This window comes from Molossus molossus, unplaced genomic scaffold, assembly GCF_014108415.1.
Source record: "Molossus molossus isolate mMolMol1 unplaced genomic scaffold, mMolMol1.p scaffold_m16_p_7, whole genome shotgun sequence".
Classification (NCBI taxonomy): Eukaryota; Metazoa; Chordata; class Mammalia; order Chiroptera; family Molossidae; genus Molossus; species Molossus molossus.
In genome coordinates this window covers 19,284,971-19,301,890 of record NW_023425401.1, presented here as the reverse complement: position 1 = coordinate 19,301,890, position 16,920 = coordinate 19,284,971, and the positions used below count along the sequence as shown (strand labels likewise).

General features: G+C 38.5%; 1 protein-coding gene across 3 annotated transcripts in view; it reads right to left on the bottom strand.

The window, feature by feature from the left end:
- Positions 1-13,903, bottom strand: part of TMEM196 (transmembrane protein 196) — a 49,083-nt gene extending 35,180 nt beyond the window's left edge. For 2 of the 3 annotated variants that reach the window (XM_036247308.1, XM_036247307.1), the window contains exon 1: positions 13,713-13,903. In XM_036247308.1, the coding sequence (XP_036103201.1) occupies positions 13,713-13,859 (147 nt within the window). In that variant the 5' untranslated portion in view covers positions 13,860-13,903. Of the gene's footprint in view, positions 1-13,694 lie in introns of all 3 variants that reach the window. The other variant, XM_036247309.1, reaches the window with a different exon arrangement.
- Positions 13,904-16,920: the final 3,017 nt, after the last annotated feature.

Genomic DNA, 16,920 nt, shown 5'->3' with positions numbered 1-16,920 from the left:
TCCTATTTCCAACATAGTCCTGTCTTCTGATATGGACCCATCTAACTGCCTACGGCATCTCTCCATTTGGAGACCTCATAGGTACCTCTAACTTAACAGATCAAAATTAATCCTTGATCTCTCCCCCTTATACAGTTACACCCTCCACCCCATACACACACAGGAGTTTTTCTCTTTCTAATCATCTAAGTCTCAAAAGAGTAAACGGGATCCTATCAGTTGGTAGATCCAAAAATATGAGGCTCATTCTTCCTACTTTACAATGGCATCTAATCAAATGCAGTCTTGTCAACTCTGTGTCTCAAATATCTGTGTTTTCTCCATTTTATTTTATGCTTTAACTTTTTTCCATGTAACCATTGTATTCCATATCCTAGTAGCCTCCTAACTGGACTTGAGACTTCTTAACTTGTCTGACTCCAAAATGTTTTCTAAACCGCAGCCCCAAGTGGCTCCTATTATAATTAGGGCAAAATCAAAGCATGGTAGCATGTGTCTTAATGAGTGTTTCCCATTTCCTTCGCCACCTCCACCACTGCCTTCTGTCTTTTCCTCCTCACTTGCCATATATTCTAGTCACCCTGGCCTTGTTTCAGGTTCTCAAGCACATCAAACTGTTCCTTTCTCAGGCTTTGACCCTCGCTGTTCCCTTTGATTGGAACAATGCTCTCCCCCTTCTTCATTGGGGTAATGCCTCATCACCCTTCAGAAAATACTCATTTCTTACAGATGCTTTTCCTGGTTCTCTTATTATCAATAACAGTATTATTGTTCATAAGCCTATATTTCTCCTATTTAACATGTCACAACCCGTAACTACTAATTTGCACATTATTTGTTCATTATCTATATTATTTTTTTAAATTAAGCTTTAGAAGATCAGGGATCATGGTTGTTTTATTCACTGCCAAATCCTCAGAACCTAACTCAGAGCATAGATTATAGCTGAGGAATCAATATTTGTTGGCTATGTCTTACAGGAAAGAGAGCTGAGGAGAATGAGCATTTGGCTCATGAGACTGGGAACAGAAAACTCTCTTGATTTTCCATAGCCCTGCCTCCACACCATACTTGCATTCTTTTTTGTTTTAATTCATTCCATCCCAGTGAAGACCAGGTAGCTCAGACCCTTCGAGCGCCTTTGCCATTGACCTCAACATTGAGTTGGCTTCATCTCCGTAAGCTGTACCCTGGGAGTCCTGGGCTCTGAGCTATACTATTTCACAACTCAGTTCTTTGGGCTTCTTCTGTCTTTGTTAGATCTACTGATCCCCTCAGTGGCCTCTGCTCTCCTCTTTTCCAATTCTTCTGCATTTTTAGCCTAGTGTTTATCTTTAAAAGAATCGCTTTTCCCTAAATAGGCACTCTCCAAAGAGGACATACAGATGACCAAGAGACATGAAAAAATGCTCAACATGACTAATCATCAGAGAGATGTAAATTAACATCACAATGATGTATCACCTCACACCAGCCAGAATGGTTACCATCAATAAATCAACAAACAAGTGCTGGTGAGGGTGTGGGGAAAAGGGAACCTTAGTACCCTGCTGGTGGGAATGCAGACTGGTGCAGTCACTATGGAAAACATTATGGAGTTTCCTCAAAAGATTAAAAACGAAACTGCCATTTGACCCAGTGATCCAACTTGTTGGAATATATCCTAAGAAACCAGAAACATTATTAAGAAAGAAATTATACAGCCCTATGTTCATAGCAGCCATATGTACAATAGCTAAGATCTGGAAACAGCTCAAGTGCCCATCAGTAGATGAGTAGATAAAAAAGTTGTGGTACATTTACACAATGAAATACTACGCAGTTAAAAGAGAAGGAACTCTTACCCTTTGAGACAGCATGGAGGAACCTAGAAAATGTTATGTTAAGCAAAATAAGCCAGTCAGAGAAACTCAAATATCATATGATCTCATTTATCTGTGGAATCTGATGAACAAAATAAATTGATGAACAAAATAGTCCAGAGACATGGAAGCATGGAACGGACTGAGGAATCTCAGAGGGAAGGTGGGGGCGGGGGGCAGGAAGAGATTAACCAAAATACTTCTATGCACATATGCATAGCCCATGGACGCAGACAATAGAGCAGTAAAGGCCAGGAGTGGGGTGGGGATGGGGTGGAGGGGGAGAAAGGGAGGAAAATGGGGTTGGGGGGGCATTTATAATACTCTCAAGAATAAAGATAAATTTTTTTTAAAGTGACTTTTTGCCCTGACTGGTTTGGCTCAGTGGTTGGAGTGTTGGCCTGGGGACCAGAGAGTCCCAGGTTTGGTTCCCACTAGGGGCACGTAACAACAACAAAAAAAGTGACTTTTCCATTTTTCTTTTTATATTTCTCTTTCTTTAGTCCATGAAAAACCCTATTAATTATGCAGTTATTTTTTTCTCCTTAAGCTAAAACAATTTCTTATTTTCTACCCCAAATAGAACACTGAAATAAAGCAAGGCACATAGGTCTATATACCATATTTCTTTCACTCCAGAAAATTTTGAAATTTTCAACTGGAAAATGGTAAATGTACATTTTTATCAATAGAGCTTTGACCTTACAAATATAATCACCTTCGCAGAAAAATAAAATACCAAGAAGATAATATGGACGACAGATATGTTGATGTGAAAAGCAAACCTTTACCACCAGGCCACCTTGGAGGCTTAGCAGATGGCATGCGCTAAGAAGCAACCACAGCAAAAACAAGAAATCACAAAAAGCACTCAAGGGAGAGAAGAAAATAAAAGTCCCCACAGTGGTAAATGGGATGCACAGCAGGTACTAAGCGAAACCTTTTTAGAGACTGTAAAGTAATGGAAGGAAACCAACAATACACAAGAATGAATTTCAGAAGAACGTCAAACATAGCATGTAGCTGATTGGCATGCTTAGCTCTTCTAAATGAATCTACGTCCACATATCTCAGAACCTTCCCACTGGCTCAGGCCCCCAATCTTTTGTTGCACAGAAAGAATCAGCCTTGATTCTCAGAATGTCTTTCCTCTACACATTTCTCTCAGTGTTCATGTAATGGAACCTTTCTTGTATTTAATTTATTGTGTTCAGTTCCAATTTGGTATTATGATAAATGATCTGTTGAATATTTTGAGTATTCTAACTAAATAGGCTTTTTGCTGTTAGAGCTGTTGCTGCTCCAACAGTAAAAAGAAAAATTATAACAAAACTTGTGGATTGGGGTAAATGGGACTTTGAATTTGGTGTGTATTTAAATGTTAGTTGTCCAAATAAGCCTTAGGAAAGTCATTATTCGTGTTAGTCCTTAAAACGTAGCAAAATAAATGTCTCATAGATAGCAGTAACAAAACCTCAAGAGTTTATCTCCTGAGACTAAATTTTTGTTATTTTAGCCAAATACAATAAAGAAATAAATTGTAAAATTTATATAACAGTTTAAGGTAATGATTTAAACTTTGGAAGGAAGTAAAGGAAGTTGGAACAAATGTTAAACATCCAGGTATGATGTTGTCAACAACATTCTATTTACTAAAGTAATTTAAACTTTTTATATCCATTACATAGGACCTGTGTATGATATATTTCATAATGATAATTCAATATCTATTTTTATATAACTTAAGGTAGTTTTCACAAATTGTTATCCAAATGTGCATAACTTTTGTTTATATTTTTATGTTTAAGATTCCTTTGTGTCATATATAAGTAGCATTAACTTAGGTGTTGTCATATATTTGGACAATGTTCACATATAATGCTCACAACTTAATACATGTGGAAGCTATAACAAAGTTTAAAATGTGGAAGATGGATTTTGTGAAGAAGAAAGAAGAAAAACAAACCCTTGGGGCACATGCCAACTTTGAGTCTCTGCCTTGTGACCTGTCCTCACAGAGTTGAAGATAGCCAGGGACTCCAGGGGACTAGAGAACAGAAGTTCTGCTCTTCCCAAGAATTGTCAACGCCACAAATGAACGTCCATCCCACATGCCAGTATGCAAATAAGATGCAGTTGAGAGAGGGTCACCGCATTTGTGAATTTGTCCCCAAATTCACAACCCAAATGCAGTGTATATTGCAAATCAGTGACGATTGTGAACTTCCTCTGAGGATTTGCTATCTCTTCATCTCCCTGCACATGTGTACAAGGGCATGCACACACACACACACACACACACACACACACGTACACACACACATACACACACACACACACTCTTTCTTCTGGGGATTTCGGTTTTTACCCTACTCCGATTTCCTATATCACTTTCAGATCTTAAGTCACTCAATCCTAAATCCTTTAGGTTCTCATCCCTCAGTGAAGAAACCCATCTGCTGAAATAAAATGGTATAATGAAAGCAGCTGAAATTTGTAGACAATACAGTATACTATAAACATAGTATATTGCTGTTATTATTAATGTCATAATTATCACTATTATTTTGATTCCTTAGAGTAATCTATGCAGGAAAATAATTGACAGGAAACAAGTTAGGAAAAGAACTAAGATATCCAACAACCCAGCCCAAAAAACAAAACAGAGAGAAAATCAAGCACACATCTCTAGTTAGTAAACAATAATTATTCTTCTTTATCCCAATATTGACCCAGAAAATGTTCCTGGGACATGCACACTAAATCATAATGAACCACTAATGCCCCGAATTGGTTATGAAAAGTAAATATTTTCTAAGAGAGAGTACATGACCTAAATGTTACCAAGCCTTGAGTCTAAGGTCAATTTCATCAATGGTCTCACAATATGCTCCCCCTCAGGAATGTATAACAATAAAATGTCTAAAATACACAATTAGAAGCCACATACAGAAAATGGATTTTCTAGAAAGATGGTGAAAGCATGCACTCATTGTTGTGAGCCAGTCAGAGTTAATGGATACGTAACATGTAGAAAGCCCTTTACGTAAATGTTACATTTAAATTTTACAACTCCATGAGAGAGGGAATAGTATTGCTATTTAACAGATGAGTTACCTGATTGCTCAGTGAGATAACATAACATACTCAAACCTAAAAAAAAACACACAAAAAAAACAACTAGAAAATGCCAGAGCTAGAATTTGAACCCAGGTCTTAATACCTCCAAAACCTATTTTAATTTCTTTGTGTCGTGCTGACACCTCCAAGGAAATGTGTCTCTTATTTACATGTCAGGCAATTGACCAAAAGGACCCTGTGATCTTACAAATCCACCGTCAACAAGAAAGTCATTGAAATTGGGGGTAGGTTTGTGATGGTAGACTTGTCCTGTCCTCCCCTCAAGACTCAAGATTTCCCTCAAGTCTTTCTTTCGATCCAGGACATACTTCTTGGAACCAAGGGCTGGTGTTTTTCCTTGAAATTGAGCAGCAATGCCTGGCCCAGTTGCCTTTCCCTCATGATCATCCAGTTCTACCCAGCAGAGCTCACCAGGCTTAGTGGAGAATCAAAAGCAGACTAGTCCTGCCATTCTTTCCAGACACTTTTAAAACTGGTCCCATCCTACTTATGAGGTAGATCTCTACTTACTAGTTTTTATGCGAACATGTCTTCGCTCTAACAAGTCCAGTCTCCTCAATCCCCCACAAACTCCCATTTTGTTGTCCCTCCTTAACTTTACACATGGTAATATCTCACTTAGCACATTTCTCCTCTGCCCCCTGGAAACCTGCCCAATCCCCAAGGCTGGAAAAAGTTCTGCCTCCATGAGGAAGTCATCCTTGACCCCTCACTGACACCTCTCATTTCGAAGTCTGTTTAAGTATGTTGTTTTGTGTCTTCCTGACTTGCCCTCATAATATTTAACAATCAGTTGGATGCATCACTTAGTTTTATTTTTAAGGCTAAAGCTTAAACTTCAAGGGTAGGAACAACCTAATCTGACATTTCAAAGTCTTCTGAGAACACGAGGGTTGAGTTTGGTGATCAGCTGACTGTGCCAGTCTGTTCTGGAAAATGGATACAAAGAGTGATCAGGACCTGGCCTTTATGCCATCCTGCCTGACTCATCCTTAGGAGTGGGAGCAGATAATGAGGTCAGGACTCAGTGAATGACTTTTTCTTTAAAATTTTCCACACAATGCAACTGAAAAAGTACATATTTTGAAATAAGACTGCTGGGCTTTAAATACTATTCAGCTGATTAAGTAATAGTAGACTCTAGGTCATTTCTTTTTTCCCCCCACATAAACTTTATATAATACTAGGTTCTTCACAAAGTTGTTAAGATTAGAAATAATAATGTATATGAAAGCATCTGAACCATAGTTAATTATTAATAAATGATGCCTGGTATTATTTCTACAGGATAAAATAGTTCAAGCCACCCCATCTCCCAAGGTGATCTACTTAATCATTAACATTTTATTTTTGCCTTGACTACATCATTTTGTCCAATACTTAATAATAGATCATAAATTAATGGAACTTAGAATTGCTTCTCAGGAGTCTTAATACTGGTGCTAAAGATCATGGGCACTAACTAACCTCATAAGAATCATTGTTGACATAGAGATACTTCATTGATGTATCTGTTCATAATACAACATGTAGTAAACACTGTTTCAAAAACTACTTGAGTAGTTCAAGCAACATTATACAAGCCTTTAAGATATTAAGTATTCTTATTAGAAGTATTAATTTGTACTTTTATTTTGACTTCATGACAAGACTTACAAGTGTTTATATGGTTTTTGAGGACTTTGTTTTATGACATAAATGATAGCTACAATATTCCTTCTGCTTGAGTTGCCTGACTTTGATAATTGTCTAGTTTATCTGATTACAGAATGTTTTTATGATAGAATTTGTATCACCCTCTCCACTTCTAAAAGAAAACAAAGAGAGAGAGATGTTTTCATAGTGGCACCTGTTTCTTCATTCACTTTTTAAAAAAATATATGTTTTTATTGATTTCTTAGAGAGAGAGGAAGGGAGAGAGGATCGGTTGCCTCCTGCATGCCCCCTACTGGGGATAGAGCCCACAGCCTGGGCATGTGCCCTGACCAGAAATCCAAACAGCAACCTTTTGGTGCACAGGATGACACCTAACCAACTGAGCCACACCAGCCGGGCTCCATTCAGTTTTATCCAATGTAGATATTTTGGTAAATTTTTGTAGTTGTTAATGTATTTACCTGAATTAAATCAAAAGCTGGCTAGACATATACTACACACTAACAAAAATGGATGAGTCAGACTTGAGTTGATGCAGGGGGTTGAAGCAGTGCACCACGGGTGTGCTGTGGGTCCCAGACAGTCATGGAGCAGCATGAGGCAGGAGAGAAAACTAGCAGCTGATGCTCACTGAGCACTTCTCTGTGCCAGGCTTGGTCCTGGCAGCTCTGTAAGCATCGTACTAGCTGCAGTGAAATGGCACAGCAACCCATGAGTTAGGTGCTGCTCTCTCTCTCCTTGACTTAGTGAAGATACATAAGTTATCTAGTGCCACAGTTACACCAAGTGAGATGCATGGATCAAAGTATTAGTCAATGTAAACAAAATATATATACTTTAGATATGTACACATGAGAAGGACTGCGTGGCTTTGAATATGACAGATGACAGTAGTCATATAGTTTCTTCTCTCTGTCTCTCTCTTTTTCCCCCCCTAGAAGAATGACCAGTCAGTCTTTATATACTATGATCTAATTTTTCTGGCATTATCCATTTGGCATGTTGAAATACTCATGTATCTCCAGAATGGCCATCTGGTAATTTGACTAAATTACTAAGACAAAAGTATTTTGAACAACTCTGAACTTAGTTTCTTAGGTATAAAAATGCTATTTGAATTAATACCATTTCTATACTTCACATATGTGTGTGTGTGTGTGTGTGTGCGCGCGTGTGTGTGTGGTGCAGTAGTAAAATAGAAGTTTGTTCACTTCACAAGTGAATGATCTAACATCATTTGAACATAAAATCATTGGGTTTTCCTCCTTCGGTGGGTGTGTACATACTCACCAAATCTATTCTAGGTTTAATAAATTTTAAAAACAAGCATTTCAGTTGGGATGGCAGGCCTATGCTCTTATCTACCAATAAAATCAAGTATTATCTGAGGGCTAATACACCGAAACATTAAATTGCTTGGCCATGTTCAAAGCACATATTGGATGATCTGACTAATAATTAAGTCAATGCAGAGAGCCAGCTTGAACATTTTAGGCAAAAACACAAAAATGAAAGATGGACTCTATTTAGATTGTATCAAGCAAATTGTCAACAAATAGATGACTGAAGGTGACCAAGTTTCCTTGAATAATAATAACATTTTCCAGTAGTTTAGCTTGGCTAACTTATTTAAGTGCCTGCTATCTAACTGCCCTAACCTAACTCCAGTGGATAACAAGTAGCATTTGAGAATAAGAGTGTATATCAGATAAGAAAGAAAGAGATTCTTTACCTGGGCTCTACAGAGTTCATAAATAGTTTTATTATATCCTGAAATATGATCAAAATTGGTCTATATGTTCAAACAGTACTATTTATGCATGGAGAAATATCTATGAGATTATACACTAAATTTATAAGAGTGGCTAATTTAGACAAGATGATAGGAAAAAGAACTTTAGTTTTAATCCTTTTAACCCTTTAAAATAATAATTTATTTATGAATTACTTGCATAATTAAAATTATTTTAAAATGAGGCCCGGCCGGTGTTGCTCAGTGGTTGAGCATTGACCCATGCACCAGGAGGGTGCTGGTTTGATTCCCGGTCAGGGTACATGCCCAGGTTGTGGGCCCAATCCCCAGTGTGGGGCATGCAGGAGGCAGCCAATTGATGTTCTCTCTCATTGATATTTCTAATCTCTCTCCCCCTCCCTTATTTTCTCTCTCTAAAAATCAATCAATAAAAAAATTAAAATGATGTAAAACTATACAATTGTCATTTTTTTCTTACAATGAGACAGTATTTTAATTTCACACTAAATGATACGAATTCCTTCAATTATATATTTTGACTCTGGCGAATAATGATATATTATCTGCTCAGAGATATGCTAGGTTCAAATTTTGTACATTTGACGTAACTGTTTGAAGGATTTCTTTCACTTTGTTGTTTTGTTTTTTTTCCCTTAAATGAATCAGACAGATTTAAACATTAAAAACAATACTTTGGAGCATCTCTCATTTATATACAGCACATCATTTGTATTTCTATGGTATGAATCCGAATAGACAGTAGGTGAATTTCATTACAATCTTAAAATTGGCTGAATTGTTGCCATGGTGAATCAGGAGTCCACACAACAGGTATATGCCTTGATTATGCTATACATTTCATTCACCTAAATGATCAGATTTACTAAGCAGATAAAGTTATGATATACATATCAAGTATGCTCCAGAAAAATAAACAATAAAATTTACTCACACTTCATATGGTTCAGATAAGAAAATTTTCGAATATTGTAAAAGACTATGTTTATATGTGGGGCAAAGAAAGTTTAGAAAGTTCATTAAATATATTGAGTTTATAGAATGATTATCAGATATACATGATGGAATTTAGCCTGGGATAGATCAAGTACAACTCAGAATCGGATGTCCTGGGCACCACCATCTGAATCTCTAGATTTCCAACTGTCAACATAGAGCAACAAAGGAGAACTCTCTGGGATCTATGAATCCGGGTACCACTGAACACTGTCCATTCCCATAATAGAGAAGCACTGGAGACTATAACACAGCAACTTGGAAACATAGCCTTGTCTATTTAACTCCCTGTTAATAAATCTTATACATCAATTATACTTCACGTGACTATGTCTTTTCCAAAGCAGTTTCCTCAATGGTTCATTCTTTGTTATCTAACAGTTATGTCTTCTCTTATGCTTTTAATGAGGTGACTATATTAGCTATAACAAAGAATCAAGAGAAACCAACATCCTATAAAGGTATTCACAGCTTTGTCTCTATGAAATTGCAGTTAAATGACTTTCCTTCTAAATGCCCATAGCTTTTAAACTGACCACAGAAGCACCCTTTGCCTGATTGCGAAATGGTGACTAAAATGATCTGTATAAGCATCCATCTCATGGACTTTAAGCCCTTTATCCTGGTATTATTTTATTTTTAAGCCATCTTTTAATTTTTTAAAAATATTTTGGGAGCATATAATCAAAATAGTTATCTGAATTCTTAGTGCATTTGACCTACATAAAAAGCTATGATATTGGGTAAAAAGTAATCTTTTCATAGTACAATTTTTATTTGCATTGACTTCTAAATTGTTTTTCTTTATTGATTTTAGAGAAAGAGGAAGGGGGAGGGAGAGAGAGATAGAAACATCGATGAGAGAGAACACTGATTGGCCGCCTCCTGCATGCCCCCACTGGGGATCGGGCCCACAACCTGGGCATGTGCCCTGACTGGGAATCAAACCGGTGACCTCTTGGTGCATGGGTCGATTCTCAACCACTGAACAATACCAGCCGGGCTGACTTCTAAATTTTAAGTCAGAAATCTTGTAATAATGTGTTGAAAAAAACTTCATGGCACCAATCAAAACACTCTGATTATAGACTATTATCCTGACTGGTTATTATAAAATACCATGCTGTGTTCATACATCATAGAGATTTTTAATTCATAAAATACCAGAGGGATTCATAATTTTCTGCATAGTTTTTCTTTGCATCTCCCTACAGTCTTTTTAGAAAGTAAGAATTTTATTTATTTATGTATTTAAAAAATAGGAAACAATAAATCCATTGCTTTGAACTGGCAAACAACCTTCCATGGTCTGGCCTCAACCACTCTTCCCAACTTTATCTCCGCCTCACACACCTAAGCCCCAGAAAAAGAGAGGAGCCCATTCTTCCTGAAACATAACCCGCTCGGCCCCAGGTTTCTGCCTTCATCCACGCTGCCTGAAAGGCCCTCCTTTCTCACATTCTTCTCTGCCAGGCTGTGCACCCAGTATTAGCTGCTCCCACTTATTCAGTGCTCGCAACAGGCTGTGCTTTGCACTCAGAGCCTTCTTTCATTTGCACCTAACAACACTCTTTTACAACGTGTGAGGAAACGTGGGCTAGTCATGCAGATAGTAAATGGCAGATCTGGGATTCGCACCCACGTTGACTCCAGATGTCACACTGTGCTACATTACTTAACACTGTGATATATTAATTCCAAGTCGCAATAAAGTCACAGGATCAAAAGAAAAATCATCATCTTCCCATGGATGTTTCACTGGCCGCCCTACCTTTCCTCCCTTTACCTGCCCCTGTCTCGCTCTGAGGCCAAACTGTAATTTGTCACTGATGAAGGTAGAGATGTACCCATCATGTTTCCTCTACTGGGCATTCTGATTCATCTTAACAGTCTTTTTGTTAAATAGTGAAATGCCTTGCATATGGTAATCCCGCTACATATGTTGGTTATATGAATTCACCATTGACAGAATTAAGAGAGAATACAGACTGTATCAGAAATGACCTCTGAAAAATAACTTAAAAATTGATTTAGCAGGCCTATAATTTGATAAACAATTATCACAACTTGAAATAGATTCCTTCAAAAAAAATTTTTTTTTTATCCTCCCCTGAGGACATTTTTCTATTTTTTGTTCAGATAGAGTTGGAGGAAGAGAGAGGAACAGAGAGAAAGAGAGAAACATCGACGTGAAAGGAACACATCGAGTGGCTGCCACCCGCACGACCAACCAGAGCCAGGGACAAACTGCAACCGAGGTACGTGCCCTTAGCGGGAACCGAACCCGGGTCTCTCTGGACCGCAGGCTGACACTCTAACCGCTGAGCCAAACCGGCCAGGGCCAAATTTGTTTTTTTAAACTTGAGTTTATGAAAGTGATCAGTGGTTTGGGCATTCCAGTTAAATCCACTCATTCAATCACATGCAGATTTTAAAATTTTTACTGAATCAGACAATAGTATTCAAAACTATTGTTCTAGGATAATAGGTAAATTTTTGTTACTCTAAAGAACCAGTTAAAAATGAAAATAATTCTTTACAATGATGACTATATATACTACTATTTTCTTTTCTTTTCACTGAGCTCATTCACATTTCTGCACATACACATATATCAACTCATCAGATAATAATAGATAGTCTGGAAGGAAGAATAAAATCATCTAATTTTTCTTACATGATATCAAGCAAATAAGACTATTTTTCATTCTTAAAGATAAACGGAAGGCTTGAATACTATTTAGAACAACCTAAGTTTATCCACTTATTCTCTTTCATTTAAGAGGGGAAGTGATTTGAAAAGTTTGAGGCTTCTCCCTCATAAGCCATCAAAAGATCACACTTTCTTCCCTTTGCTTGAAATGTTGACATTACATTTTATTTTGACAGTTGTTTGATAGAAGTTTTAGAGTCTGACTATTTCTGTTAAATAATAATAACTACAACTCTTCACATAATCACTACTACATAATAAGATGTAAAATCAGATTCAAGATTTGCCTTTTAGACTTTCTTACTTAAATTTAAAATATGCATTGATAAAATTACATAATAAAGAAAAAGGTAATTATTCAGAGGTTGGTAGCAACTTACTAATGAATTTAGAACAAAGATTCTTGGAAGAATTCAATATTAGAATTGAACACCATTTTTTCTTTTAACTTCTGCAATTTAAAAACATTCACTTCACTTTGAAAAATTGAAATATTAAAACAAATTTTCTAAAGCAGAATTATACTACTTTTAAGAATACTAGAGTTTCCCTCAAAAATGAATTACTTTGGAATAATTTTTCTTGGACTCATAAATGATCCTTTCCATCCTCAGTAACTTAAAGCACAAGTAACTAAGTCATGATTGTTAATTACACCTATTGATTATCAGTGATAGCCTAACATCCTATTCAATTATCTAAAGTAAGACTGAGCTTGAGACCCAGATAATATAGCAGCTTTATAACTTAGAGGAGAAGAAAAGTTGGTTTTCACAATTAGGCCCATACTAGGATCAGTGCTGAGTTATTTTCTTGCTTCTTGTTGAAAGGAATGGGTCACTTTATTTACTTTAGGTGAGTTTCTGGAACCTAAAGTAAATAAAGCAGTAGCTCTTTGGGTCAGCATTCTGACTTAGAGAAAATTAAGACATTTTCTCCAAGCATTAGGTGCTCTTTGAGCTGAGTTCTTCTCCAATTAGAATGCTGTTAAATGCGATACCATTTGTTGTTCAACTTACTGCCTAGAACTTACAAAAGAGTTTTTAGACACGAAATACAGAAAGCTAAAAATTAAGGGCAGTGTTTACCGGGATAAAATGCCCCTCTCACACTCACACCACATTTCTGTTTATCATACTGGTGTTACCTTGAGTGTACTCTGAAATACATGCATAACTCTATCCCTGTTTGCTCCTGGTACAAGACAATGATGTGACACTTTCATTTCGATTTTCCTTGTAAAAGAAACAAGAGGCTGGGTCTGCCCTTGACAGGTTTGACCCCTCATGAGCACCTTCTGCAGATTCAGCTGGTGAAAACGGCCCCCTCCCCAACTTTAAACAAAGGCATTTAATTTGGTCTTAAGCCAAGGTAAGGAACAAAACAATTACTGGGCTAAATAAAAGACAACATAAAGAGGCATAGCCTGCCAACATGAACCTGCACGCAAGCCTGGGGAGATTTATGATTTTCGGCCCCTGGGAGGGGGTGACTAACGCACGCACACTGACCCGTCACCTTAAAGAGGTAAAGAGAGTGAAATGGCTCAACGTACACACACCCCGCTCCATACCGGGGACGAGTCTCCGAGCTGCGGCTTGTGCTGTCGGAGGGCCAGGCTGAAGCTGACCGCCCCCACGGCCACGCTGGACACCCCCAGCCCTATCTCCAGCACGGAGAGCACCAAGAGGCTCCCAATAATCTGGCTGCTGGTGCACATCCTTCCTCGGTCATCATTCCTTCCAGATCAGAGTGGGAAACCGACCATCCACCTTCTGTCTTCCGCTGTCCTCCTTCCCCCGTTCCCCCCCTACCAGACCCCAAAACTTTTCTTTCTTCACCAGTGAAGCATTATCCACAAGGGCTGGATTTCCAGAACCGGAGACCCTCTTCCCTGACTGGGCCAGAGGCGAGAGAGCCGCTCCACCCCTGGCACGCTCAGACAGGGATCGGGGAGGATCAGAGGGATCTGAAGGATCGGTGGTCGGTCGGGGTCCAGGAGAGGAGAGGAGAGGAAGCCAGGCGCAGGGCTTCCCAAAGGCAGCAGGAACCTGGAGCCGCCGGGAGCCGGAGTCCCGCTCGCCAGGCGCTGTCCAGAGTTCTGCCGCGTCCCGAGTCTCCGCAGGGAAACCCGCTCCCCCTTCGCCTCCCAGACCGCCGGCTCCCCTTCCTTTCCTTGCCAAGGAGATGAGCTTTGCTTCCGGAGATGCCGAGCTAAACTGCTCAGAGCCTCTCCCGCTCCCGCGCCTCTCCTCTCCTTTGTTTTTGTGGCAACACAAAGTGCTTCTGCAAGTCCCTCGGTCCCCAGGCTCAGCGGGGGGATGATATTCAGCACCACGCTCCTTGCAGTTGCTGTGTCGCCAGAAAAAGCGACCTTGTCTGATGGCCTTTTCCCGTCTGGGTTTCTTCTCCCTCGTCGTCCTCCCTCTCTCTCTTGATCTGATTCTCTCTCATCGCAGTGACCTCATTGGGATTTAAGAGGTGGATGAAGGAGGGAAAATCCTGGTCGAATTGTGGGTCTAGAACCAAGACTTTTGGCTGGCCCTTAATTGGTCCCACTCGGGGACTCTAACCTCAGCGACACAAGCAATCCCCACCTCCGCATCTCCCCCACTGGCTCCCTTCTGGGCTTCTATCCAGATGGGAGGGGAAGTGATGCCTACGTCAACAGGGCTCCTTCTGTGTAAAACTTACTTCTGCGTGTATGTGAGGTGGGGTGGGGGCGCAGCAGGCAAAAAGAGGCAGAGAGAGCGCAGGGGATGGAGAAGGGACAGACTCCTAAGTTCACTAGGACTCTGGAGGACCCTCACCGTGAAATTCCTCTCTCCGGAAGAGGAGACTCAAGGCTGCTCATAAGAAGTATCCACCCTCCTGTCACCTTTGTTATCTGGGGGTGGAGGGCATGCAGTTGGCTGGGGCCACACTTAGACGAGGGTGCGGCTGACAGACCCTTGCTGTCTCCTGGAAGTGCTGCTCAATGTTCTGGGATGCGTTGCCTGATCCAGCAGGACTGGGACCGTGTGTTCTCACTGGAATTCAAGAGATGTGTACATTTAAGTATTACATTGAAAAGGATGCTATTAAAAACAAAAATCTGGCCAATTGCACAACTATTTGTCAGCCTGCCCTTGTCAGAATCATTAGGTCAGGGGCCAACCTTGACTTGGGTATTTTGGTGTGGTAGCCTGATGCACACGGGACTCTAGAAGGCTGCAAATCAGTGTTGGGACCCTGTTTTCATGTCTCTGATTGTTACCCAGTGAAAATCACAAGGTATTCCAACAAGAAGACAGGAAATAGTGGACTGAGAAGATGTTTGAGGGCGTGGATTATCTTTCTCAAAAAGTGGATTCATCAGTTGTAAATGGATTGATGGAAAATAGAAAAGAAAGGAGGATTGAATTAGGACATATTGACAAGACCAGGGTGTCTTGACCTCTGAATACATGCAGACTAGCATAGTGTGGGCACTTTTCTCACTAGAAGCTTCTTTTTTTTTTAAAAAAAAAAATCCCAGTTATGAGAACATAAGCTGAGTGACAGTCAAGCTGAAGCATAAGCAGCACTTTCAGTTTTCTTACATTTGAGTCTGGGCTTGTTCCATAGTTTAATTCAATTTTACACTATAATTTAATTTGCTATATTTATACTCTACATTTAAAAAATTGAGTCTTCGCTTATAAGTCAAAAGGCAAGGAAGATAGAATTTTAAGTTATTAGGCTTTAAAGAGTCCTCAGTTATTGGATATTTGGAGGACAACTAAAACATTTATGTTGACTAATTGGTGGATTCACCTTCTACTTCTTAAAAACTCATTCCACCAAGCAGTCAGTTGTTAAAATCCTTCAACTAGTTTTTGGCTTTAATGAAGCATAGGTTCCTTTATTTAAATCTTATAGAAGTCATCTAAATGATCCGATTTATGGGTGGAAATCATGAAGCATCTCACTACATAATTTTGGTTTGTCTTTAGTCATTGCTGTTCTATTATTATTATTATTATTATTATTCCCCATTAGGAAGAGAATATCAAGTTATAGTTATTGTTAAAATAGAACACACACACATATATAGAAAGGAATATAACTTGTATAAAGGGAAATGAATTTTGTAGAGAACATAGAGGTAGTGTAAATAATCGATGACTTTCACAGAGAAAGAAATGGGAAAATCATGTATTATAGTTGAATTTTTGTCTCTGAATGTTATAGATAGAATATGTTTACTTAAATATCCCAAAACCTAATCATATACTTCAATATAACCATTGATCCTTATTGGTACAAAATCTAAAACTTGAAAATCAAATGTACATGAAAGAAATTAAATTCATCTTCATGTGTCAATTACTATCAAGAAGTCACACTAAAACAGAAATATCTGTAGAAATAAAATAAAATAAAAATTATTACCCACCAAAGAAATTACTGTTTTGTGTTTAAAAGCACGAGGATCATTGCTGTTAAAACTTTCAAAAGAATATTATGTTACCTGTTCTGAGAGACAAAGTATATATTGCATTACCGTTTGAACAATGTAAAGACCTCCCCCAAAGTAAATGTAAGAGCAGCTAAAATTTACTCTTAATCATGGAAATTACAGCACAAAAATAGGTTCAAGCTGGCATTCTGTATGTTTCAAAACTATTTGTTACAGAGAACTAAATAAGTACATTGCTATCCGAATACCAGTGGCTCCATAATTAGAGGGTTTAATTTTTCTTTTGCCATGGTACACCAAAAGAACTATTCATGAAATCCATTGATATATTGTTTAATAC